Source organism: Schistocerca americana, chromosome 2, assembly GCF_021461395.2.
Source record: "Schistocerca americana isolate TAMUIC-IGC-003095 chromosome 2, iqSchAmer2.1, whole genome shotgun sequence".
Classification (NCBI taxonomy): Eukaryota; Metazoa; Arthropoda; class Insecta; order Orthoptera; family Acrididae; genus Schistocerca; species Schistocerca americana.
Genome location: NC_060120.1, coordinates 905,273,896 through 905,299,243, shown reverse-complemented (window position 1 = coordinate 905,299,243; position 25,348 = coordinate 905,273,896). Strand labels below are relative to the sequence as shown.

Sequence of the window (25,348 nt, the reverse complement as noted above, 5' to 3'; positions counted from 1 at the left end):
TTTTGCTCAACTGTTTGAAAAACAAATAATGTAAGAGGTTTATCAACACAGTCATCCATAAACTTTTCTAAGGGGACGTTTCAACAGCGACAAACACGCCACCACCGGTTGCATGCAATCTATCCTTTCTAAACATTGTCTGTGCCTTTGTAAAAATTTCGGTAGAATTTATCTCTGGCTTCAGCCAGCTTTCCGTACCTATAACGATTTCAGTTTCGGTGCTTTCTATCAGCGCTTGAAGTTCCGGTACTTCTTAGGTATCTCATGATTAAGCCTGCAGTATTTTTTTTTTTTTTTAATAGTTTACGTCAATATGAAAATGTGTCTCTGATCTCTAACAATGATTTTGTTGGTTTTAGTAACTTTAATGTTTTCCTTGTTTTGAATAAACACCTAGCGTTGTGCATTAACACTAGAAAGACAGCCATATGACAACGTACGGAAAAGATAACCATACGCAGGCGATGTAGGTTAATAGTACAAAAATTGCTTTTCTTCTTGAATTCAGTTATCCGGATTGTCGATTATCGGACTGAGCTACGCCACCAATCAGTCCGGTCAATCGAATCTCCAATACGGCTGTCAGGTGTGAGTGAAATTGGGGAAACTCGACACGTGTTCGGCCAGCTCTTACGACACAGCTACCGCCGTAGGCCGGCAGCTGACTACTGTGCGGAGCGGTGGGCGCCGCCGCACCCCCACCACCGGCAGCGGCGCGCCTGCGCAGTGGCGCCCGCCGCGGCGGCGCGCAGGCGACGCTGCCCGCCCGTGCTGCCGCGCGGCGGCGGGTGGGCGCACTAGGGCGCCGTGGGCCGTGGCGCGCCGTCCAGGTGAGAGCGCGGTGTCTGGAGGAGCGAAGCGAGCGCGCGCGCCCATCCCCCGGCCGGCCGAGGCGCGGGCAGCAGCGAGTAGCGGCCAGCAGCTGACGGCAAGCCATGGCGCTCTGACCGCCGGCCAGCCACCCACACGCGGACATGCGGCCCCTCCTGGTCGCCGTCTGCCTGCTGCTCGTCTCGCCCATCACCGGACACTGGTGGTGAGTAGCGCCTCGCCTGCCTACCCCCCACCCCCTGGCGCGCCCTGCTTCCCGGAAGGCGCCACCCGGAGAATGACAACGCGGTGCGCCACGGATTCCGCTGGCCGGCGCCTAATTGCCCTCTGCGGGTGGCCGCCCGGGCCGCACGCGTCGCCAGCGGCTCCGCCAATAGAATGCCATCTCTCATAGTTCTAACGATAAGGCACTAATTGCTAATTATTTTTTCATACTCCGAATCTAGTGCTTTGCCTGGCCGTTTTAATAGGCAGCAAACACTCGTTTCTCATGCCTATTGCTTATCCATCAGAGTTCCCGGTGCAATGGATAAAATCGAGGAATAATTACTTGTATATAACATTTTAGCAGTGTAGCTTTTATGTAGGCACACGTCAGTACTCTCTGTACCGCCGTATTCGTGGCATAATGAACGAAAGTTTCTCTAAACTACTTGGATCACTCATAGCTACAATCTTTGTAGCACTGTACACTGTTCCGATATTCAGAATTTTATAAGTATGCACAGTGTTTCATTTGTGACGGTACGGTAGCCTGTACTGGTGTCCTGACGAGAAAAAAAGATCAGAACTGCAGATTCCGAGATGTGGTAGAGTAACTTTTGCTGCGGTTGAAGCAAAACCAGCTGGGGACATCGAAAGGGTGCAAAAAAGGGCAGCTCGTTTTGTATTATCAAGTAATAGGGGAGCGAGTGTGGCAGATATGGTACGCGAGTTGGGATGGAAGTCATTAAAGCAACGACGTTTTTCGTCGCGGCGAGATCTATTTACGAAATTTCAGTAACCAACTTTCTCTTCCGAATGCGAAAATATTTTGTTGAGCCCAACCTACATAGGTAGGAATGATCATCGCAGTAAAATAAGAGAAATCAGAGCTCGAACAGAAAGGCTTAGGTGTTCGTTTTTCCCGCGCGCTGTTCGGGAGTGGAATGGTAGAGAGACAGTATGATTGTGGTTCGATGAACCCTCTGCCCAGCACTTAAATGTGAATTGAAGAGTAATCATGTAGATGTAGATGTTCATATTTTTAAAGTGACCGGAAAAGCATTAAAATAACATTTTGAGAAGTCTAATTTCAGAAACACACCCAGAAAGTCACAGTTCCGGAACCTCGTTTTTTTTCTTTTTACAAATTAAGCAATATATCGACCACCTAGGGCCTACGACACACTTATAACAATTATGACCGTTGCTGTCAATTATTTTTTCTTTCTCTCCGTTTTTCGACAAAGCACGCACTACTTCTAGCGCCGCATTCGCCTGATCTTATGGCACAACCGCTGCATTCGTGGAATAATGAACGAAAGTCTCTCTAAACTACTTGGATAACTCATAGCTACAATCTTTTTAGCTCTGTACACCGTTCCGATGTTCAGAATTTTATAAGTATATACAGTGTTTGATTTGTGACGGTACGGTAGCCTGTACTGGTGTCCTGACGAAAAAAAAGATCAGAACTGCAGATTTCGAGATGTGGTAGAGTAACTTTTGCTGCGGTTGAAGCAAAAGCCTTGCGTTCACATTTTTAAAGTGGCCGGAAAAAGCATTAAAATAACATTTTAAGAAGTCTAATTTCAGAAACACACCCAGAAAGTCACAGTTCCGGAACCTCGTTTTTTACAAAATAAGCAATATATCGACCGTCTAGGGACTATGACACACTTATAACAATTATGACCGTTGCTGTCAATTATTTTTTCTCTCTCTCCGTTTTTCGACAAAGCACGCACAATCTCTAGCGCCGAATGCACCGGATCATATGGCGCAAGTCGTTCTATGTTGGCCCGGAAAGTCTGAAAAGTCACTAAAGCCATATTGAAAATTTTTCTTTTTGCGTGTCTGCAGATTGTATTCTGCATTTTTTTCCTTAATCTTCTTTACTCTATTTTTAACGGCTTTTAGATTCACGTGTCACTGTTTGTTGTCTTCGGTATCATGTCGTAGATATTTATCATATCTTTCGTCCAAATATACAGCGGTTTCATTTATTCAGCCGTAACAGTTTGTAAAGACCGTAAATGTATTTAAATTTGCTCAACGGCTATCAGTCGTAACATTTGTTTCCTGTGTTTGCGAAGTATTGAAGTGCTTCTGTAGAATTGGCATAGAATCAAAGTATAATTCGTGACACCACGCGGGAGAAAATCATCTACTTGATCATTATATTCTAGCCACAGTAACAACGTTAGTGTTGTTGTAACAGTGGTTAAATACGATAATGTTGATGTGAATCACAATTTATTCGGGTGCTGATCGGTTTTCCAGTGTTTCCGTACTATCGAAAATGTCGGGCGTTGATTGCTTACATACTCATACCGTTTTCAGCCATTGAGTTTGTGTTATAACACATTTTTCTTCATAAATATTTTGGCTTCACATGATAATATTCATGTAAATACAAACTCTCAATAAAATCTCTGTAAAATTGTGCGCCACAGCTTGCACAAAAGACATTTTGTTGTAAATAGCCACACCAAGCTCTTACAAACTTTGGTTTTTAGAATGCATGCTAATTAGAATAACAAAATAAAATAAAACTTAATGGCTTGGTGAGGATACTTAAAACAAAATTTTTCATTGCATGAATATGTTCGTATCCTAGATCCGACCTTCTGTAATAAAACCATTTCATTCCAAGAATATCTCAAATTCTTATTAAAATGTGCCATTGAGGCATTAAGATATATAGTTAAATAGAATAAAATGATAAATCAAATCTCTTAGATTGTTGCATGAAAACTGCGGTGTCATTTCCTTCAAACGTAAAAGAGATCTTGTGGTTTAACAACACAATACCCACTGTCATAACACGTCGACAACAGAATATTGCTCTTACGGACAGCTAGGCGATCTACACGCATCGTGTGTCTGAAGTGTACCTTAATGTCATCGTACATGAACAAATATGGCAGTAATGAAAATTTTATTTACGAAAACCGTGCAATTGAAAATTTTTAGCCATCATGCCTCTTTCCGCAAATTATCTCAGATTTTCCAAATACTATATGCCCTATAATGTCGACCGAAAGTTCGCCATGTGTTCGTTCCGTAACAATATTAAGACTTATCTTAGAGTATGCTACAAGTCAGAAATTGCTCTTTTTAAATCTATTCATCTCTACATCTGCGCCGCCCGCGGTGGTCTAGCGGTTCTAGGCGCTCAGTCCGGAGCCGCGCGACTGCTACGGTCGCAGGTTCGAATCCTGCCTCGGGCATGGAGGTGTGTGATGTCCTTAGGTTAGTTAGGTTTAAGTAGTTCTAAGTTCTAGGGGACTGATGACCATAGATGTTAAGTCCCATAGTGCTCAGAGCCATTTGAACCATTTTTTTCTTCATCTGCACGTAGATGTATATTCTTTTATTTCGAGTAACTATCAATTGCGTGAGGGTTTACTGGAATATATCTCATCGTGAGTGACATTTCTTACCATGAGATCGACATGCAAAAAAGTTTATGAAGTAACTGATGAATGAACGCAATGATGCCGAGTGAGAATCTTTATTGCACCTTAAAGCATACATGAAAACAATGCGCCTTTGTGACTGTCGATGATGTTAATATCTGGTAAATGGTACGAGTTATAGGGATCCATAAGTGATCGTATGCATAGTGCAAGCATTTTCTACGGTTAACCTTGGTAAGATTTTTATTTCAGAAACTGTGAAAAATTGCTATGGAATTTAGATGAATCAAAATGTTTTTCTTTTTTCATTTTCTTTCGGATGTTGGCAGCTTTCAAGAAGAAGAAACGTGCGGCGAATAATCGTAGAAAGAGCAGAGAAACGACTAAAGTGTAATTATGCGGGCTGTTTGCGAATTTACGTAGAACTGCAAGTAAAACTGCGATTCGTTGTATGTCTGTTTTATCTCGTCTGGCAGTGTAACAAATATTTATCCGATTAATCACTACTACATCATTTTGCTGCTCTTGTCTAACTTACGAACTAAAAATTTTAAAAAAGTAGTATGTTTTACGCAAAACCTTATTTCTGTTGTGCATCTATTGAAGCAGAAGGTTACGAATCCTATATGCTTGTTGGAATATCGATAACGACCAACCGGATGCTATCCATGGAATTTTCGACAAAAGGCTTTCCAGGACGTACGTCATCTCAAGAAACAGCGTGACCCTAGCGTTCAAGTAGGTTGAAAATTCTATCAGAACTTCTCAAACATGTAAGTTTTTTTTAAATAACAACGGGGACTTACCAAGCTAGTGCCACGCTATCGTTCGGAGCTGCGATGTACTATGAGTTCTGATGTGCGCTGGTTATAATGTCGGCCACATGTTGTCCGCAAAAGCTAATTTTCTGTGGGTGCTGTAGAAAACGAAACAAAATACTCTCTCCGAATTCGGTTGCGGAATTCCTTACAGAGAATCTCGCACACAGAACGTTACATTCAGCCATATGTAAACTAATGGAGTAGCTCATACAAAAACAACGTGTTGAAATACAAATAAGATAAAAGAAAAGCTACAATTTTTTATGAAAACACCAGTTTCGAAAATCATAATGATAAGAAGTGATAAAAATTAGATCTTTTACAATAATTCTGTACTTCGACAAGAAGGTTCCACTAGTCTGTATTATTTACTTATTTTCTACTCATTTGTGGTCAGAAATGTTGTGTTATTTATCGCGACCGGTGTGTGAAATAGTGAACTATCTGGTTGGCACAAGACTTTATTACTTAATTGGAAGATGTTCACATAATCTGAATTCCCATCACGTAAGCTACGGATCCGACCAACTTTCTTGTGATTTGTTCTTGCAAATTGAAACAGAGAACTCAGTCCATAAAAATATCATGCGTGATGTATATCACGTGTGTGTACCTTGCAGTAATCTGAGAAACATTTACCATACTATTTTGGAAATCCATTTCTGTGACCCGTAAATTTATCGCTAGTGGCAATGCAGACAACTTGTAATATTTAGACGTGAAGATAATATACCATAAAACTCGATATTCAATGTCGTATTGAAAGAAATACATGTCACATGTCTAATATTGAGTGGCAAAGTAAATGCTGATACAGCAACAGCTAATTTCAGGTGCCAAGTGCATAAAAATTATTTCGCTATTTATATTGAGATGTAGGTTTTTTCGCTTTTTTCTCAGTTTATAGTTAATGAGCACTTGTTTACTTCATTCGTATCTTTTTTTCCAGACGCGTGAGCATTGTTTATGATACCTGCCTGCCTCTCATGGCATTGTTTTGCGTATATGAATAAAACTTACGTGAAAAATGAAGCAGAATAAATCATCTTATCAACTTAGGAATCCCTGAATGACATGAGAGTTTTGAGATGATACAGAACAACTGCCACAGGTTTTTGGAATAGTTTAGAAACAGTACATTTTGGTCTCCTCCCGGAATCCCTACCGTCCGACGGAATAGGGCTACATAAGTGCAGAATCAGAAAGCATTTTAGCTTGCTGTCTAGTGACAGTTGTAGTTGAGCAAGAACTAAAATGCGAGCATCTGTGGTCGGCACATTATGACTGCAGGATTTCGACATCCACATTATGTAGAATCTTAAAATTTCTTGGTATGTCATTACATCTCCTTCATAAATCGGTGCGCTGCGGACTTGCGGCTGATGGTTATTCAGCATTCCACCCGAGAACAGTGCGCAATTACTACAATTTTAAATTGCAGTAGTTTACAAGAAAACTCTTTTTGCATGTTGCGCATAATTTTTGTACTTTATTCACCTACCCAAACGCGTTACGGCTTTTTGACAAGGCATCTTCTGTGGGTGCCCTGGAATATCACCTGATTTTTTTTCCCGTGTCATATATTGGTTATAGACATCGATAGATAGGCACACACACACACACACACATACACACACACACACACACACACACACACACACACACACACAGACCTACACAGACACACGTGCACACGCAAGCGCACACACAAATTTCCTCAACACACATACAAGTAGACAAAAAACAATTGCGATCAAATAATAGGGAAAGTTGGCCTACTTACAGATGACACGCTAGACACGTAACTGGCAGTTGAAATGTTGTTATGGTACACGAAAAAAGTTTAGCTTTCAGTCGGTTTACCACATGAGAGAAAGATGCACAGTTATTAAGTAATGAGTTAGACAGTTTGCTTCAAGTACGTTTTAGTTTGATTACAAAAACTTTCCACGAACCGTTTTTATATCCGTAACCAATGCGTGAGGAGAACATATCGCGAAATATTTCAGTGCACACTGAAGATGCTTTGTTAAAAAGTGGATACGTGTCTGGATGCAGAAATGAAATAACAAATTAATATTCCGCATGCAAAAGGCGTTTTCCTTGAAAATTTAAACACAGCTGCTGCAAAAAATGGCCACCACAGGAAACTTCTTGCTAACTTATTATTTTTCTTTCACTGTGATTTTACACTTAGAATGCTAAATTCTGTGGGGGAGGAGGGGGGTCGCTTTTTCATAACTACCAAACCATCGTAAAGTGTACTACTCCACTTTTATTCAAAGGAATTCATAATTTGTGGGTTGTTGTTGTTGTTGTTGTGGTCTTCAGTCCTGAGACTTGTTTGATGCCGCTCTCCGCGCTACTCTATCCTGTGGAAGCTTCTTCATCTCCCAGTACCTACTGAAACCTACATCCTTCTGAATCTGCTTAGTGTATTCATTTCTTGGTCTCCATCTACGATTTTACCCGCCACGCTGCCCTCCAATACTAAATTGATGATCCCTTGATGCCACAGAAAATATCCTACCAACCGATCCCTTCTTCTAGTCAAGTTGTGGCACAAACTCTCCTCTTCTCCCTAATGCTATTCAATACTTCCTCAATAGTTATGTAATCTACGCATCTAATCTTGAGCATTCTTCTGTAGCACCACATTTCGTAAGCTTCTATTCTCTTCTTGTCCAAACAATTCAACGTTCATGTTTCACTTCCATACATGGCTACACTCCATACAAATACTTTCAGAAACGACTTCCTCACACTTAAATCTATACTCGATGTTAACAAATTTCTCTTCTTCAGAAACGCTTTCCTTCCCATTGCCAGTCTACATTTTATATCCTGTCTACTTCGGCCACCATCAGTTATTTTGCTCCCCAAATAGCAAAACTCCTTTACTACTTTCAGTGTCTCATTTGTTATAATTCCCTCAACATCACCCGACTTAATTCGACTGCATTCCATTATCCTCGTTTTGCTTTTGTTGATGTTCCTCTTATATCCTCCTTTCAACACACTGTCCGTTCAGTTCAACTGCTCTTCCAAGTCCTTAGCCCGTTTCTGACAGAATTACAATGTCATCGGCGAACCTCAAAGTTTTTATTTCTTCCCCATGGATTTTAATTCCTACTCACAATTTTTTCTTTTGTTTCCTTTGCTGCTTGCTCAATAAACAGATTGAATAACGTCTAGGAGAGGCTACAACCCTGTCTCACTCTCTTCCCAACCATTGCTTCTGATCATGTCCCTCGACTCTTATAACTGCCATCTGGTTTCTGTATAAATTGTAAATAGCCTTTCGCTCCCTATATTTTACCCCTGCCACCTTCAGAATTTGAAAGAGAGTATTCCATTCAACATTGTCAAAAGCTTTCTCTAAGTCTACAAATGCTAGAAACGTAGGTTTGCCTTTCCTTAATCTAGCTTCTAAGATAAGTCGTAACGTCAGTATTGCCTTACGTGTTCCGATATTTGTACGGAATCCAAACTGATCTTCCCCGAGGTCGGCTTCTACTAGTTTTTCCATTCGTTTGTAAAGAATTCGCGTTAGTATTTTGCAGCCGTGACTTATTAAACTGATAGTTCGGTAATTTTCACATCTGTCAACACCTGCTTTCTTTAGGATTGGAATTATTATATTCTTCTTGAAGTTTGAGAGTATTTCGCCTGTCTCATACATCTTGCTCACCAGATGGTAGAGTTTTGTCAGGACTGGCTCTCCCAAGGCTGTCAGTAGCTCTAATGGAATGGGACCTCTGAGGTCATCAGTCCCCTAGAACGTAGAACTACTTAAACCTGACTAACCGAAGGACATCACACACATCCATGCATGGGGCAGGATTCGAACCCGCGATCGTAGTGGTCGCGCGGTTCCAGACTGTAGCGCCTAGAACCACTCGGCCATCCCGGCCAGCTTGGAATTATTATATTCTTTTTTGAAGTCTGAAGGTATTTCGCCTGACTCATACATCTTGCTCACTAAATGGTAGAGTTTTGTTAGGCCTGGCTCTACCAAGGCTGTAATTAGTTCTGATGGGATGTTGTCTACTCCCAGGGCCTTGTTTCGACTTCGGTCTTTCAGCCCTCTGTCAAACTCTTCACGCAGTATCATACCTCCCATTTCATCTTCATCTACATCCTCTTCCATTTCCATAATATTGTCGTCAAGAACATCGCCCCTGTTTAGACAGTCTGTATACTCCTTCCACCTTTCTGCTTTCCCTTCTTTGCTTAGAACTTGGTTTGCATCGGAGCTCTTGATATTCATACAAATGGTTCTCTTTTCTCCAAAGTTCTCTTTAATTTTCCTGTACGCAATATCTATCTTACCCTTAGGGAGATAAGCCTCTACATCCTTACATTTGTCTTCTAGCCATCCCTGCTTAGCCATTTTGCACTTCTTCTGCTTTCCCTTCTTTGTTTAGAACTTAATTTACATCGGAGCTCTTGATATTCATACAAGTGGTTCTCTTTTCTCCAAAGGTCTCTTTAATTTTTCTGTAGGCAGTATCTGTCTTACCCCTAGTGAGATAAGCCTCTACATCCTTACATTTGTCCTCTATCCATCCCTGCTTAGGCATTTTGCACTTTCTGTCGATCTCATTTTTGAGATGTTTGTATTCCTTTTTGCCTGCTTCATTTGCTGCATTTTTGTATTTTCTCGTTTCATCAATTAAATTCAATATTTATTCTGTTACCCAAGGATTTCTACTAGCCCTCGTCTTTTTACCTACTCGATCCTCTGCTGCCTTCATCCCTCAAAGCTACCTATTCTTCTTCTACTGTATTTCTTTCCACTATTCCCGTCAATCGTTCCCTAATGCTCTCCCTGAAGCTCTCTACTACCATTGTAAGTAGGCTGTTTGTGTTTTTATGTTGGTAACGCCATGTAGCGCTCTATATGAAAATCACTGACTGTGCTGTGTGAAGGCTGTGGTTGGTTTGCATTGTTGGAGTAATATTCGCCATTGTAGTGTTGGGCAGTTGGCCGTTAACAGCGCGTAGCGTTGCGCAGTTGGAGTGCGCCGCCAGCTGTGCTGGATGTGGGGTGAGAAGTGGCGGAGTTTTGAGAGCGGATGATCTGGACAGGTGTCCATCAGAGGCAGTAAATTTGTAAGACTGGATGTCATGAACTGATATATATATATATATATATATATATATATATATATATATATATATATATGACTTTTGAACACTATTAAGGTAAATACATAGTTAGTTCTGTATGAAAGTCTTTCATTTGCTAACTATGCCTATTAGTAATTAGTGCCTTCGGTAGTTTGAATCTTTTATTTAGCAGGCATTAGTGGCGCCCGCTGTATTGCAGTAGTTTGAGTAGCGAAGATTTTTGTGAGGTAAAAAAAATGGCTCTGAGCACTATGGGACTCAACTGCTGAGGTCATTAGTCCCCTAGAACTTAGAACTAGTTAAACCTAACTAACCTAATGACATCACAAACATGCATGCCCGAGGCAGGATTCGAACCTGCGACCGTAGCGGTCTTGCGGTTCCAGACTGCAGCGCCTTTAACCGCACGGCCACTTCGGCCGGCTTTTGTGAGGTAAGAGATTTGTGAAAGGTATAGGTTAATGTTAGTCAGGGCCATTCTTTTGTAGGGATTATTGAAAGTCAGATTGCGTTGCGCTAAAAATATTGTGTGTCAATTTAGTGTTGATCAGAATAGGTAAAGAGCGAAATGTCTGAGTACGTTCAGTTCTGCTCAGCTGTTTGAAAATCAAATAATGTAAGAGGTTTATCAGCACAGTAATTCATTAAGTTTTCTAAGGGGACGTTTCACCATATTAAGTACAAAATATCCTGTTGCATTCCCTACTGCAACCGTAAATTTTACGAGGGCTTAGTAATCTAGGCTTAATATCGGCTGTCACCGGCTGGCTCCTCAGCAGTGTTGTTCCATACCACAAGGTTTTACACGTTTGACGGGTCCCACTGTAAATACGGGGTAAACAAAGAGGTGACAAAACGGAGAGAGAGTCGTTGTTTTGCTGTGCCGCTGAGGGAAGCTCCCCTGCCTCTGTCTCTCGTCCGTCGACAGCCGCGGCGAGTGACGGACGCGCGCGCCACCATAACACGACGCATCGTAACGTAAGACACCATAACAAAACACGGGGGACCGCAAACAGCAGGACAAGGGGGGGGGGGGGGGGGGGCGGCGGCGCAGCAGTCGGCGGCAACACACGAGGCCGGCGCGCGCCTAATTGACCCCTGACCCGCGGCCGGCAATTGTCACATGAGGAATCTGCAAAACAAGCCCGGCCAGCTGACCGGCCGGCCACTGGCTGGCTAACGAGCGCGCGTGCGCCCAGATTTGGGCCGCGAATGGGGCAACAACTCCCTAGCCGGCCCTTCGACCATAAATATAATAGACTGGCCCTGACGTCATTTTCGTGGATCCAACATCTCTGTACTAAAGTCACGTGAATGTTGGCAAAACATGGTTGTTTCGTGTTGCGCTTATGGCTGTACTCAGCGTTTTGTCGGGGGAAAAGGCATTACATTTCACGCGTAAGGGTTTCTATGATAGTGCAGATGCGTTTATTGAAATCTGCTGAAGTGACTTTTATATGTTTTTTTTACACTTGAAATAGAGTATCACGTAAATTAAAGTGTCGAAAGTGATGCCTGTAAAGTCAGACTCATATTACATTTTGGAAAGTATCTGTGATAATTCGGTTACAGAAGTAAGTATAACTGTTTCTCGTTCCTACTCATAGGTTCCCTAAGGATGAAGACCGAAGGCAGCTTTGGATACAGACACTGAAACGGGAAAACTTTAAGCTATCTGCACATACGCGCCTTTTTGTATATAAAATAGTTCAAATGGCTCTGAGCACTATGGGACTTAACATCTATGGTCATCAGTTCCCTAGAACTTAGAACTACTTAAACCTAACTAACTTAAGGACATCACACAACCCCCAGTCATCACGAGGCAGAGAAAATCCCTGACCCCGCCGGGAATCGAACCCGGGTTTTGTATATACAAGTGAGATTATAATAAGGTAAGAGCACCTATAGTCGACAAATGAAGAGAATTTTTTTCTACCTTCTAATACTATTAAATAAATGTAGGCTCCAAAATCATTTTCTGAAACTTCGAACTCTCACCTTTCATCTGAAATATAATTTTTTTTAAACTGATAGTTTAAAATTTTGTAAAAATAGTAGGAACTGAACCTTTGAAGTGCACCTAAAATTGATACTCTAAAATGGACCTGCTCCTAAAGTCGACAATTTTGGCACTTATAGTTGACATAATTCCCATATCCCATTTCATTTCATAAGTGACTAGAGCTCAAAACGCGGCGAATCCAATGTTTAAACTTTTGACGCGACTCCACTCTTACTGTTTATAAGAATTTTAACGACATTTTACTTTAATTGATAGTTTATAGTAATTTCGTCCCGCTGCCCACCAGAGGGGCGTTCGATGTATTTGTTAGATTTTATAAATGGTACTGTGAACAAATCCAGGTCAAATGTAGTTCCGACATAATTTTTCGCAAATAAAAACGTAATTTTTGTTGGAAGCGTTTGGCAGTCCATCGAGAAATGTGGATAAAATACGATACAAACATAGGATGGCAGACCGCTGATTTGAAATCCCGCCACGTTTTGCCAACAGTCACGTGGTTTATGTTGGAGGCACATCAGCCCTATAGCTGCTGCACAGCTAGGCCAGTCTACTAGTGTATATGGTCGAAGAGCCGGCCACACTCCCAGGGATGACAATTACTCTGCTTACCAGGCTACACGTCGAAACAGCTCTCTCTTCGCTAGCTAAATAGTCCAAGAGTTGTGGAGAAATGATCGCAAAAATCATTACCTGAAAACAAAAAATATTAGTGTATAGGAAATTAAGTTTTAATTAGAGTTTCTTTTTCATGAAACTCATTGCAAGATGGCGACCATGGCCAAAAAGATCTCCGAAGTTTGCAAGAATCTTTATTTCTTAAACTAGCTGACCTGGCAAACTCTGTTACGCCTTAGAGCCAATAAATAATCAGATTTTGGATGTTAACTTCAATTTTTTAATAGGAAATACAAGTGAAAAAATGAGTATTTTAATGATTCTTTATACTTTATGTTTTTTGGTGCATAGCTTCCACTCTTCTATTAAGTACCTTGTGATACACGAGATTTTTTGTTTTACTATCAGGCTGTTTAGGTTTTTATGTTGGTAACGCCACGTAGCGCTCTGTATGAAAATTACTGACTGTGCTGTGTGAAGTCTGTGGCTGGTTTGGATTGTTGGAATATCTGATATTGTAGTGTTGGGCAGTTGGATGTGAGCAGCGCGTAGCGCTCCGCAGTTGGAGGTGAGCCGCCAGCAGTGGTGGATGTGGTGAGTGAGATGGCGGAGTATTGAGAGCGGATGATCTGGACGTGTGTCCATTAGAGTAAATTCCTAAGACTGAATGTCATGAACTGATATATATATATTATGATTTTTGAACACTATTAAGGTAAATACATTGTTTGTTCTCTATCAAAATCTTTCATTTGCTAACTATGCCTCTCAGTAGTTAGAATCTTTTATTTAGATGGCAGTATTGACGCTTGCTGTATTGCAGTAGTTCGACTAACGAAGATTTTTGTGAGGTAAGTGATTCATGAAAGGTATAGGTTATTGTTAGTCAGGGCCATTCTTTTGTAGGGATTATTGAAGGTCAGATGGCGTTGCGCTAAAAATATTGTGTGTCAGTTGAGTGATGATCAGAATAAGTAAAGAGAGAAATGTCTGAGTACGTTCAGTTTCGCTCAGCTGTTTGAAAATCAAATAACGTAAGGGGTTTATCAGCTCAGTAATTCAATAATTTTTCTAAGGGGACGTTTCAACAAGAACAAACAACGCAGATGGTCTTCCGACCCGTGAACATGCCACGTTTAACTGACCATGTGAAAAACATGGATATTCCAGATTTAAACCACAAACTTCCAAGGATTGGCCTTGTGATTTGTTAACGGTCATGGCGAATGCAAGACGGATCGGAAATTGATGTCTTTTAAACTCAAACGGCATATCGGTTGGGATCATCGGCATCCTTGGAATGAGAACTTCCTCACCTTCGAATTTTCCTTTGAGTATCGTCGCGTAAATAACATTGTTCATCAATTTACTTACCACCAAACGCGTACCGTTGCACAGTTTTGGTTGGTTTATGTTTCGAAGCATGACTACTAGGGAGCCAACTTTTAGGCGTAAATTGTGCGGGGGTAGGCCAGGCACATCCAAGGATGTTACAAATTCAATTGGATAGTTGGTGGCTTCATCTTCATTTGTTACACAGTCAATAGATTTGAGTGAATGCATTTTACCAACGATCTCATTCTGAATCATGTAGTTTAGGTCATCTACATCTTTATTCTTAGCCGCTAAAATTGCTCTCTCACTCAAGATACTTAACCATAGACGTTTGCTGTCATTTGCGTTTTGTTATTCCATGTAAGATGCGTTTTTGTTATACCATGTTTTATAGTGACGTTTAGCTGACATTTGGGTTTTGTTATTCCATGCCAGATGCGTTTTTGTTATACCACGTTTTATAGCGGTCGAACGTGATAAAAAAAAAAAGTATCCTATGTCCGTCTCCTGGTTCTAAGCTACCTCTCCACCAATTTTCAGCCAAATCGGTCCAGCCGTTCTTGAGTTATAAATAATGTAACTAACACGACTTTCTTTAATATATGTATATATATACGAGGGCTACCCACAAAGTACATTACGTTTTGGAATTAAAAATAAATAAAGAATTGGAAATTTTTTTATTATATACAGATGAAAGCCACACTTAAATACTACTTCTCTACATAGTTTCCATTTAAATTAAGGCACTTATCGTAGCGATGGACGAGCTTGGAAATTCCTTCGTCGTAAAATTCGGCCGCCTGTGCTTCAACCACGTGGTTACCTCTTCTTTTGGGACAGAAAAGATGTGATTTTTGTGGATTTCCTGGAAAGAGGCACTACAATAAACTCTCAAAGGTATTGCCAAACTCTGCACAACCTCAGAAGAGCAATACAAAACAAGCGCAGGGGAAAGTTGGGCTCAAAGGTCTTGCTGATTCACGACAACGCCCGGGCCCACACGGCAAATGCCACTCGTGAAGTTCTAGAAACTTTTAAGTGGGAGTTGTTTCCTCATCCGCCGTACAGTCCCGACCTGGCACCGAGCGACTTCCACTTATTCCCAGCAATGAAGAAGTGGTTGGCTATGCAGCATTTTGATGACGGCGCACAGCTTCAAGAAGAGGTAACCACGTGGTTGAAGGCGCAGGCGGCCGAATTTTACGACGAAGGAATTTCCAAGCTCGTCCATCGCTACGATAAGTGGCTTAATTTAAATGGCAACTATGCAGAAAAGTAGTATTTAAGTGTGGCTTTCATCTTTATATAATAAAAAAACTTTTCCAATACTTTATTTATTTTTAATTCCAAAAGGTAATGTACTTTGTGGATAGCCCTCGTATAAGTAAAAAACTATACCTCCAATCGAAAAATGTTGTAGGGGTTAAAAAGATCTATGGATTTCATTTTTATGAGTATCGATAGGTTTTTTGCGCTTCAAGATGCAATGTCCGTTCAAACAATTCTGGAACTTTGTCCACAAAATTTTTTCTACGCATACTTTTCTCTTGTTGTGCATGGTGCCCTTCGAAATACTTCCCTCCACAATGCGAAGTTTCTTTTATCTCGTCCACCGTTGAAAATCTTCGTCTTTTAATGGGATTTTCAACTTCGTAAATAAAGAGAAGTGCGCAGGGATCAGGTCTAGAGATTATGGGGGATGAGGCAGCACAGTGATTTCGTTTTTTGTGCCACAGCAACGCACCAACAGGGATGAATGTGCGGGCGCGTTATCGTGATGCAGGAGCCATGAATTGTCTCGCCACATATCAGGCCACTTCATTTTCACATTTCATGTTATGATCCAACTGAAATGTTACGTTCTGCTACGTACTATTTCTCGGACAGTCAGTCTTCGATTGGCACGCCCAATTTCATTGACCTCCCTGACAGGAGAGTCGTCGGTAGATGCCGAACGGTGTTCTAAACGAGGATCGTCTTTCACTTCCGTCTGGCTATTTTTAAACCATGTGAAACATTCGCCTCATACCGAGCACGGCTTAAGCACTCATCACCATAGGCTTCCTGCATCATGTCGTGTGTCTCTGTGAAGCTTTTCTTGATTTTCGCTCAAAATTTAATGCAGACGCTTTGCTCCTCAAACTCTGCCGCGTGGAAATCTGCAAACTGTGCGACACAACGCTCTACTCAGTACAGCGCTGAACAATAACTAGCACACATGCAACAATGAAAGTTGCTGCAGTTACACATTACACACAAGCGTGTACAGGGATGCTAACCGCATTTCGCTCCAACACAAATGGTTCAAATGGCTCTGAGCACTATGGTACTTAACTGCTGAGGTCATCAGTCCCCCAGGACTTAGAACTACTTAAACCTAATTAGCCTAAGGACATCACACACATCCATGACCGAGGCAGGATTCGAACCTGTGACCGTAGCGGTTGCGCGGTTCCAGACTGTAGCGCCTAGAACCTCTCGGCGACTTCGGCCGGCGTTCCAACACACCATTGGCGTGAAATTACGAATGTTCCGGAATATTTTGAATAGACCTGACCTCGTATATCAAAAAAGGGTTAAAATTGGGTTCTCTATAACCTTACCTACTAGTTACAGTAAATGTAGCTTGTGGTAAGTCAAAAAAAATCACTTATTAGAAAAATTAATAATATTAATTATTTTTCGATATATATTGATATTTTGAAAAGAAAGGCACTCCCGGTAATTGGCTAGAACTTTTGAGCAAATGGTCCTGTAGTAACCGTTTTAGGCATTTTTTCGGTTCCAGACGGTCGTAAAACATTTTTTTGTAATTCGTGAAAAATTTTCTGAAATTTCTTTCTTTAAAAGTTACCATCATCAAATAAAAATTGAGATAGATGAAGAAACACGCCCAACAACAGTACAAGTTTTTCGAAGTCGGTTTTTGATCCTTACAACTAATAAAATCAGTTATTTAACAGCATGATAACACAATTCTTCACGAAGGAAATGAGCCTAAAACCGTTGCCGTAGCCCTGTTTGCTGAGAAAATTTACCAAACTACCGGATGCGACTTTCTTCAAAACAGCGACGTGTCCCTTAAGTAATTAATGATGTTTTAATTCTTCAAACAAGTACTTTTTCGACTTACCTCGGGCTGTACTAACAGTAAATGGCAAGGATAGGAATTTGAATGGTAAAGAGATATAAAGAACCCGATTTTCACCGTTTTTTTACTATATCTCGAAATGTAACGAAGCAATCGATACTTATAAAAAAATAATCGACAGATATTTATAAGCTCTTTAACATTCTTATTTAATATTTTTTCTATCGCAACTATAGGTTTTTTGCTGATTTAAGGAAAAGTGTCTTTGAAATTCGATGATTTTTTTGGCCACGTTCTCCAACTTGAATCAAGTTTCACGAGAAGAAATTCTATTTAAAATTTAAATTCCTATACGCTTATTTTTGTTGTTTTTTGCAAATATAATATTAGGCCACCACAGAATGCTTGGGCTCAAATAGTGTTCCCAAGCTGAAGAAGAAGGAGAAGCAGCTCATGGCATCGTATCGGAGGTAAACATGTCATTGCTGGTTATGCAGTGCAGTTTTTACCAATGACCACGTAATAATTTCAGCGTTGGCACGTTTTGTTTCTGGCAAGGGAAGTGCGTCACCTTGATCACTCAGAACCCCACGAAAATGAGCGTAGAATATAAATCGCTCATCCCAGAAACAGTGGTTTGAGCCATCCGCATGCAACACGCAAATGTTTTCTGCTAGCGCTATCCGACGGTGGTATGTTGTAATTACTCAGGTTGTATGAATAGTATAACTGTAGCAGGCAGCCGTCTTTTGGCGTGTTCGGTTGGGGGATACAGTGTAAAGAGTGTACATTGGTATCAAGAGGCTAAAATTATCCCGTGAATGTTGTCCAAATGTTAGAGGCAAAAGTTGCGAAGTGCTGAGTATGGAAACGTAATCGGCCTCGAAGATAAGGAGTTCGCGAATATGTTATATAGCGTAATAATCCACAAATACAATGGAGGTGACACAGAAATGCAAGAAGATACACTGGACAGATATAATGATTTTTATGGTCAGGAAGAGCCCGTACCTCAAGTTGGCTCGTACACCGGTACAAGACTTGCCTCTCCAGAACAGCTGCAGCCTTTAAGTGGAAGTGACGCTGAATGCGAAAAAGAGGCCTTTGGCGGAGATGCATTGTTGTTCTTTTTCACTTTGCTTTGGACAATTACCTGAAAACTCACATTTGCACGGTGAAGACCAAATAGCATGCAACACTCTCAGGTCAGTAGAAAACGTTTGCTGTTTTCAGCCGGGGGAAATACAGCAGCAAGTCGCAACATTGAAAAACGTGTGGTTTTGGTCCATATACGTATTTTGTTAATTTGTTTCTTGCAATACCAGAGCTCCTCTCTTTACCATGGGTAAGTGATCATTCAAATTTCCCTCTCCCTCTCCCTCACACACACACATACACACACACACACACACACACACACACACACACACACACACACACCGAGTAGGGTGTCGCAGTGGTTAACGCAGCGGACTCGCATTCTGGAGGAAGATCTAGGTTTTCCGTGATTTCCCTAAATCGCTCCAGGCAAATACTGGGATTGTTCCTTTGACAGGCCACGGCCGATTTCCTTCCTCATTCTTGACACAATCGGAGCTAGTTCTCCGTCTCTAATGACCTCGATATCGACGGGACATTAAACCGAAATTTCCTTCCTTCCTTTAAATTTCTCTCGTGAAAGATTGTCGATTTTTTATATGAATGGCTAATGTCACTGTTTTTAGGATGGGCCTGTTTATTTTCTAGAAAACTTTTGTGTGGTTCTGAGTGTTCGAGGTCACGCACTTCCCTCATCAGAGATTTCTCTAACATGCCTTTTCATTCCCCGAATGACAAACTATTTCGGTAACATATGTTATTATTGTTCCTTAAAATATTCACCTTTATAAAAAATTTGATTTTACGTTCATTAGAAACGATATCGGAAACATTTTTTACACTCTGCCATTGGTAACGAGAAATCTTAGTTTCGGAAGGATTAAACTGCGTCTAGAGATTTGAAAAAGTCGTATTTCAGGAATACCAAGAGTTGTTGATTAAATGTTTCGGCCATCTGATCATCTTCGGGAATCCCGTAGATCCACAGAAATACATCTACCACTTAACTAAGAAAGCAACCGTATATGATGAATATGCTCACGAAAACTGTGATTACACATTGTAGCTTACACATGTAAAATTATTTACAAAATCTCGCAAGGCAACGTTCCAACTGTGGTTTATATGAAACAAAAGCCATCCAGCATCACTGAAAGTAAGGTATGAAATACTAGGAGACTTCAAAAAGTAAGTTACACATTGTTATGACAGGCCAAGTAACTTTTCTTGAATACTGCATTACACTTCAGAGTGGCAAACATACATGACACAATTTTCCAACATAGTCACCAAGTATCTCTAATCAACGATAGGAATTTTCTAGCGCTCTTTCAATTCCTCGACGACTCGACGGTCGACGGTTGAAATCCGCTCCTTGCTCACAGAGCCATTTGAGAACCGCGTTTGTCTTCATCGTTGGAAAATCTCTTTCCCCTCAAATACTTTTGCAGCTTGCCGGATAGATGGAGATTGCATGGTGCAATACCTGGACGCTCCGATCAGCATCAGCTAGATCTGTACGGCCATGGTCAAATTGCGTTTAGTCCATAGGCTACACACCACCTGAATTTCACGGTGAATCTGGGTGCTATTTACATGTTTTGCACACTGTGGTGCACCTGTTGTCCATACGGTAGCAGAAGTGTTTCCTTAAACACACGCTCTAAATACAGAGCTCGGCCACTTTCTGAGCTGCATTTGTTTAACAATAACAAATCAAAAATTTTAAAGCATTACGTACGGCGCATTTCAGTGGCGGCATCTATGGTCATTTGGAAAATCTTAAAATGCGGTCCCTGTATCATCCGCAGCACTTAGATCCATGGACGTCTCTGTTCTGTCTCAAATCTTAGATTAAACTTTGCTACTTCAAATCCTCTAGTTTCACATGCTGCTGTACATCTAATGTTTCGTGGGTTAAAACTGCAATATCTAACACGCACATCTATTCATCTGAAAGTCTGTTTCGTAATTCTGTAATTGCACAGTTTCGCTTTCCTGCTGAGAACATACAGTCCTCTGTCCCCAGTCTTACCGAGTTTCCTAAATATTTTAACGTCAGATGTCTGCGACATCTGCAGATGAAATAGTTTGTGGCATTGCTGCAATTCAAAGTGATCTTAACACATTTTTGCACGTCATTTTCAATGTCAACGACTCAGATAACAGAACTGCTCGTATGATCAAAAATCGGAAACCATTTCGTCTCTAGTAAATTTTGATTTTGATTTTTTGTTTGTTTGATAGTATCAGTACGATATTAGCACACCATCTGGACGGCGTTGCTAAATAAAACTATTATTAATTATTGACTGCATAATAGTAAACTCAGTAATAATAAGAATGTGAGTAACGACATATTGTTTTCGAATTACTAATAAGTGGCATGGATAGCCTATTATTAATAACCATATCGAAATTCATCTGAAGTTATTTGAAAAAGTCATGGAAAATCCAAATCATGTTGCCGAATTAGATAACAGTTCTTATTATAAAGTCGACATTTCTTCAGTTACAGCCATTTTGGTACATTCTAATAACAACACTTCAAATTATATTAAATACACCGTTTGTCTCATCAGCCCGTGGTGAGGAGATGTTCGATTATGTGATACATGTCAGGAAACGCTGATACGCTAATGTTCTTTCCTTGGATTCTAATTCAGATCGTCCTCAATGACGAACAAATATTCAAAATTTTGTACATTTCTTTATGTACACATAAAGTAAAATGAATTTATACAGAGGCGCATAAGATAATTCCTTGGCTAATGCCGCCAATTATCGTAAAAACCTTTAAGCTTTTCTTAAACTGTACTTTACTGATAGCTACACTTTTTATGGTTCCTAGTAATCTATTGAAAGTGTGCTTTCCTGAATAGTAAGTACCATTCTGGACCGAGGATTTTGACAATCTTTTTACTAAACTTTAATTACTAGTATTGATTTAGTGAACAGAACTGCTGATCTGAGAGGGAGATGTATTAATTACGACCAATTACTTATGAAGTAAATGTAATGAGAGGCAGTAATTAGCGCAGCCAGTTTCTTAGATGCAATATGTTCTTGAGCTCATAACACAAACAATTTGTATCATAATCTTGTGGTAAAACTTACCTTCGCTCAGTTAACCTTGAAGTAGGGTAACGTGTGACCTTGTAGAATGACTATAAGCAGAATACGCCAGCTTTTCTGTTATTGTTACGTGACCGATGTCTAACAACGTTCCTATTGGGAACAAAGATTTGTTTGAGCACCAGTTGTATGCTCTTCCAACGGAATTTGTTGTGAAGTTTACTGTCTACCCTTTCCATCCGCAAGTCCTCGCGTTTATGCATGTGTTGCCTAAGTCCTATGTTTTGAATTGCTTGTACTGAATTTTATGAGAATTCAGTGACAGTGGATCGATCAGAAATCAATTATTAATGTCCATGGAAATTCCATGAATAGCTCTGTCTAAAATTAAATTTGATATGCTTATCCTTCGATGTTTGTATCATTTATAAACATAAAAAAACATAGCATCTGGTAATAATATTGTTTAGAGGTCGTTAATGAACACGAGGAAAAGTAAGGGCCCTTGGATGAAGCCTTCTGGGATATTCCATGTAATCAGTTCTCGTTCTGATAACGACTGTTATGTTAATGCACAATGGCCTCAATTTAATGTAGCTTAGGAACTTCTTGGGGGATTAGACGGAGTTTAGGTGCAGGAAAGTCTGAAGATATCAGGCTTATCACTGATCGCCCTCAATTCACACACATGTCAGCTGAATATGACATATGTTTGCCACATTCCTCTCATCTGTCTTTATGAATGATGTTCATATTTGCATGGTGTTATCGAAGTTACATAACTCGATCATCAGACGCCCATGCGGCTGTCCAAATTTGAGGATGCAGTCATGTAACACTAAACTCAATAACGTAATGTAAATTTAAACAAGAAAAATATAGAAATCGGAGTCAAACATACCTAATGTATATTTTATCAGTAAACACAGCAGGTCACTTAAGAGATCTGGAAAGGTAGATCAGACTAAAATCTGCTTAAAGCCCGGTTTTCCCAGGAGCAGGAATTTCGCGGCGAGTGAACAAGACAGAGCGTTTTGCGTCGGCAGCGAAGCAAAACTTAAAATTCGTTGCGTCTTTGTGAATTTTAGGAAACCGCAACCGGAAGCGCAATAACCATTCAGTCTGCACGTACTGTATGGGAACAGAGTTGAAACAGAGTGTTGCTACTTTAACCAAAGCGCTAATATACTGTAAAGTGTTGATGAACATCAGTAACAAAACTCAGGTTCGCTGTCGCTGTTTCATAAATTAATGGGACCTACTTTTCTTACCAACATGTTAGTAGAGTTCGGCTCTTCTCTACACATATCTATTTCTTATTTGCTTATCTTCGTCGTTTTTAGCCATGATGGTAGTAATAATGTAATAACTTACTTAGATATTGACAATAATGCTGTAGTTTGAATTTGATGTCGAATCTGTATTGTAACGGTTAGAGGAATGTGTCGTTTAATTGCACATTTGAAGATGTTATCAGCAGATATGATAAATAATGCTAACAAAAAAAGATGTTAATAATGAATAAATAAATGAAGGACAAAAAATAGTTTTTTACCCAAGAAAATTGCCTGTTATTATTCTTTCATACCACCTTACTTGTCTTTTCGACATCTTTCCCAGTTTCTGTCCAAAACACGATTATCTTCACTCTATTTTAAGACATAGTATTCAATATGTTAACACATACAGGTACACTTTTTGATCAGAAGTGCTAGGACACCATTACGTAATGCTAATTTACCACTAAATTTCACGATAGGTGGATTTGCCAGTGTAAAAGTAGGCGCGGAGTATTGTGTTGCCAGTAGAGGAGCAAAACAGCAGAATGGGTTCGTCACGGGAGCTCAGTGACTTTTGTGTTGACTAGTAACTGGCTGTCATCTGAGTAAGAAATCCATCAAGAACATTTGAACCCTTCTGAACCTGCCCAAATCGACTGTTAGTGATGTCGATGTGACTGGGAAGCGAAAAAGCACACACCACGAGAAATGGAGATTTGGGCCGCTCCTGGAAGCGTGCTCGGATGCCCGAAGTGGCTAAGGCGATACCTCGCGATAAGCGGGAAATTCAGGTTCGTGTCCCGGTCCGGCACAAATTTTCATTTGTTCTGAAATATTCTACAGCTGATGTGAAACCATAGTCGCAATTTTAGAGCTCATTCTGCATAATAACTCCAGGATTTTCTGTGGCCCAAAACCGGCAATCTTGCTCTTGCACGAAGCCGCTCAACAGAAAGTGCGCTTCATCAGTGACCATCATTTTCTTGGCAAAACTGTTGTCCGGTCCTTTTACGCGTGTACCCAGTGGGCAGAAGCTCTGCATATACATCTACATTTACACTCCGCAAGCCACCCAACGGTGTGTGGCGGAGGGCACTTTACGTGCCACTGTCATTACCTCCCTTTCCTGTTCCAGTCACGTATGGTTCGCGGGAAGAACGACTGCCGGAAAGCCTCCGTGCGCTCTCGAATCTCTCTAATTTTACATTCGTGATCTTCTCGGGAGGTATACGTAGGGGGAAGCAATATACTCGATACCTAATCCAGAAACGCACCCTCTCGGAACCTGGATAGCAAGCTACACCGCGATGCAGAGCGCCTCTCTTGCAGAGTCTGCCACTTGAGTTTGCTGAACATCTGCGTAACGCTATCACGCTTACCATATAACCTTGTGACGAAATGCGACGCTCTTCTTTGGATCTTCTCTATCTCCTCCGTCAACCCGACCTGGTACGGATCCCACACTGATGAGCAATACTCAAGTATAGGTCGAACGAGTGTTTTGCAAGCCACCTCCTTTGTTGATGGACTACATTTTCTAAGAACCCTCGCAATGAATCTCAACTTGGCACCCGCCTTACCAACAATTAATTTAATATGATCATTCCACTTCAAATCGTTCCGTACGCATACTCCCAGATATTTTACAGGAGTAACTGCTACCAGCTTTTGTTCCGCTACCATATAATCATACAATAAAGGATCCTTCTTTGTATGTATTCGCAATACGTTACATTTGTCTATGTTAAGGGTCAGTTACCACTCCCTGCACCAAGTGCCTATCCGCTGCAGATCTTCCTGCATTTCGCTGCAATTTTTTAATGCTGCAACTTCTCTGTATACTACAGCATCATCCGTGAAAAGCCCCATGGAACTTCCTACACTATCTACTAGGTCATTTATATATCTTGTGGAAAGCAATTGTCTCATAACACTCCTCCGTGGCACGCCAGAGGTTACTTTAACGTCTGTAGACGCCTCTTCATTGAGGTCAACATGCTGTGTTCTGTTTGCTAAAAACTCTTCAATCCAGCCACACAGCCGGTCTGATATTCCGTAGGCTCTTACTTTGTTTATCAGGCGACAGTGCGGAACTGTATCGAACGCCTTGCGGACGTCAAGGAAAATAACATCTACCTGGGAGTCTGTACCCAATATTTTCTGAGTCTCATGAACAAATAAAGGGAGTTGGGTCTCAGACGATCGCTGTTTCCGGAATCCGTTTTGATTCCTATAGAGTATATTCTGGGTTTCCAGAAATGACATGATACGCGTACAAAAAACATGTTCCAAAATTCTACAACAGATCGATGTCAGAGATAAAGGCGTATAGTTTTGCACATCTGCTCGACGACCGTTCTTGAAAACTGGTACTACCTATGCTCTTTTCCAATCATTTGGAACCTTCCGTTCCT

At 40.8% G+C, this 25,348-nt stretch overlaps 1 protein-coding gene across 1 annotated transcript in view; it reads left to right on the top strand.

Annotated features, from left to right (window-relative positions):
* Positions 1–842: 842 nt before the first annotated feature.
* LOC124594535 (protein Wnt-6) overlaps positions 843–25,348 on the top strand; it is a 609,760-nt gene continuing 585,254 nt past the window's right edge. The window contains exon 1 of the mRNA XM_047132908.1: positions 843–1,036. Coding sequence (XP_046988864.1) covers positions 975–1,036 — 62 coding nt within the window. The 5' untranslated portion in view covers positions 843–974. The remainder of the gene's footprint in view (positions 1,037–25,348) is intronic.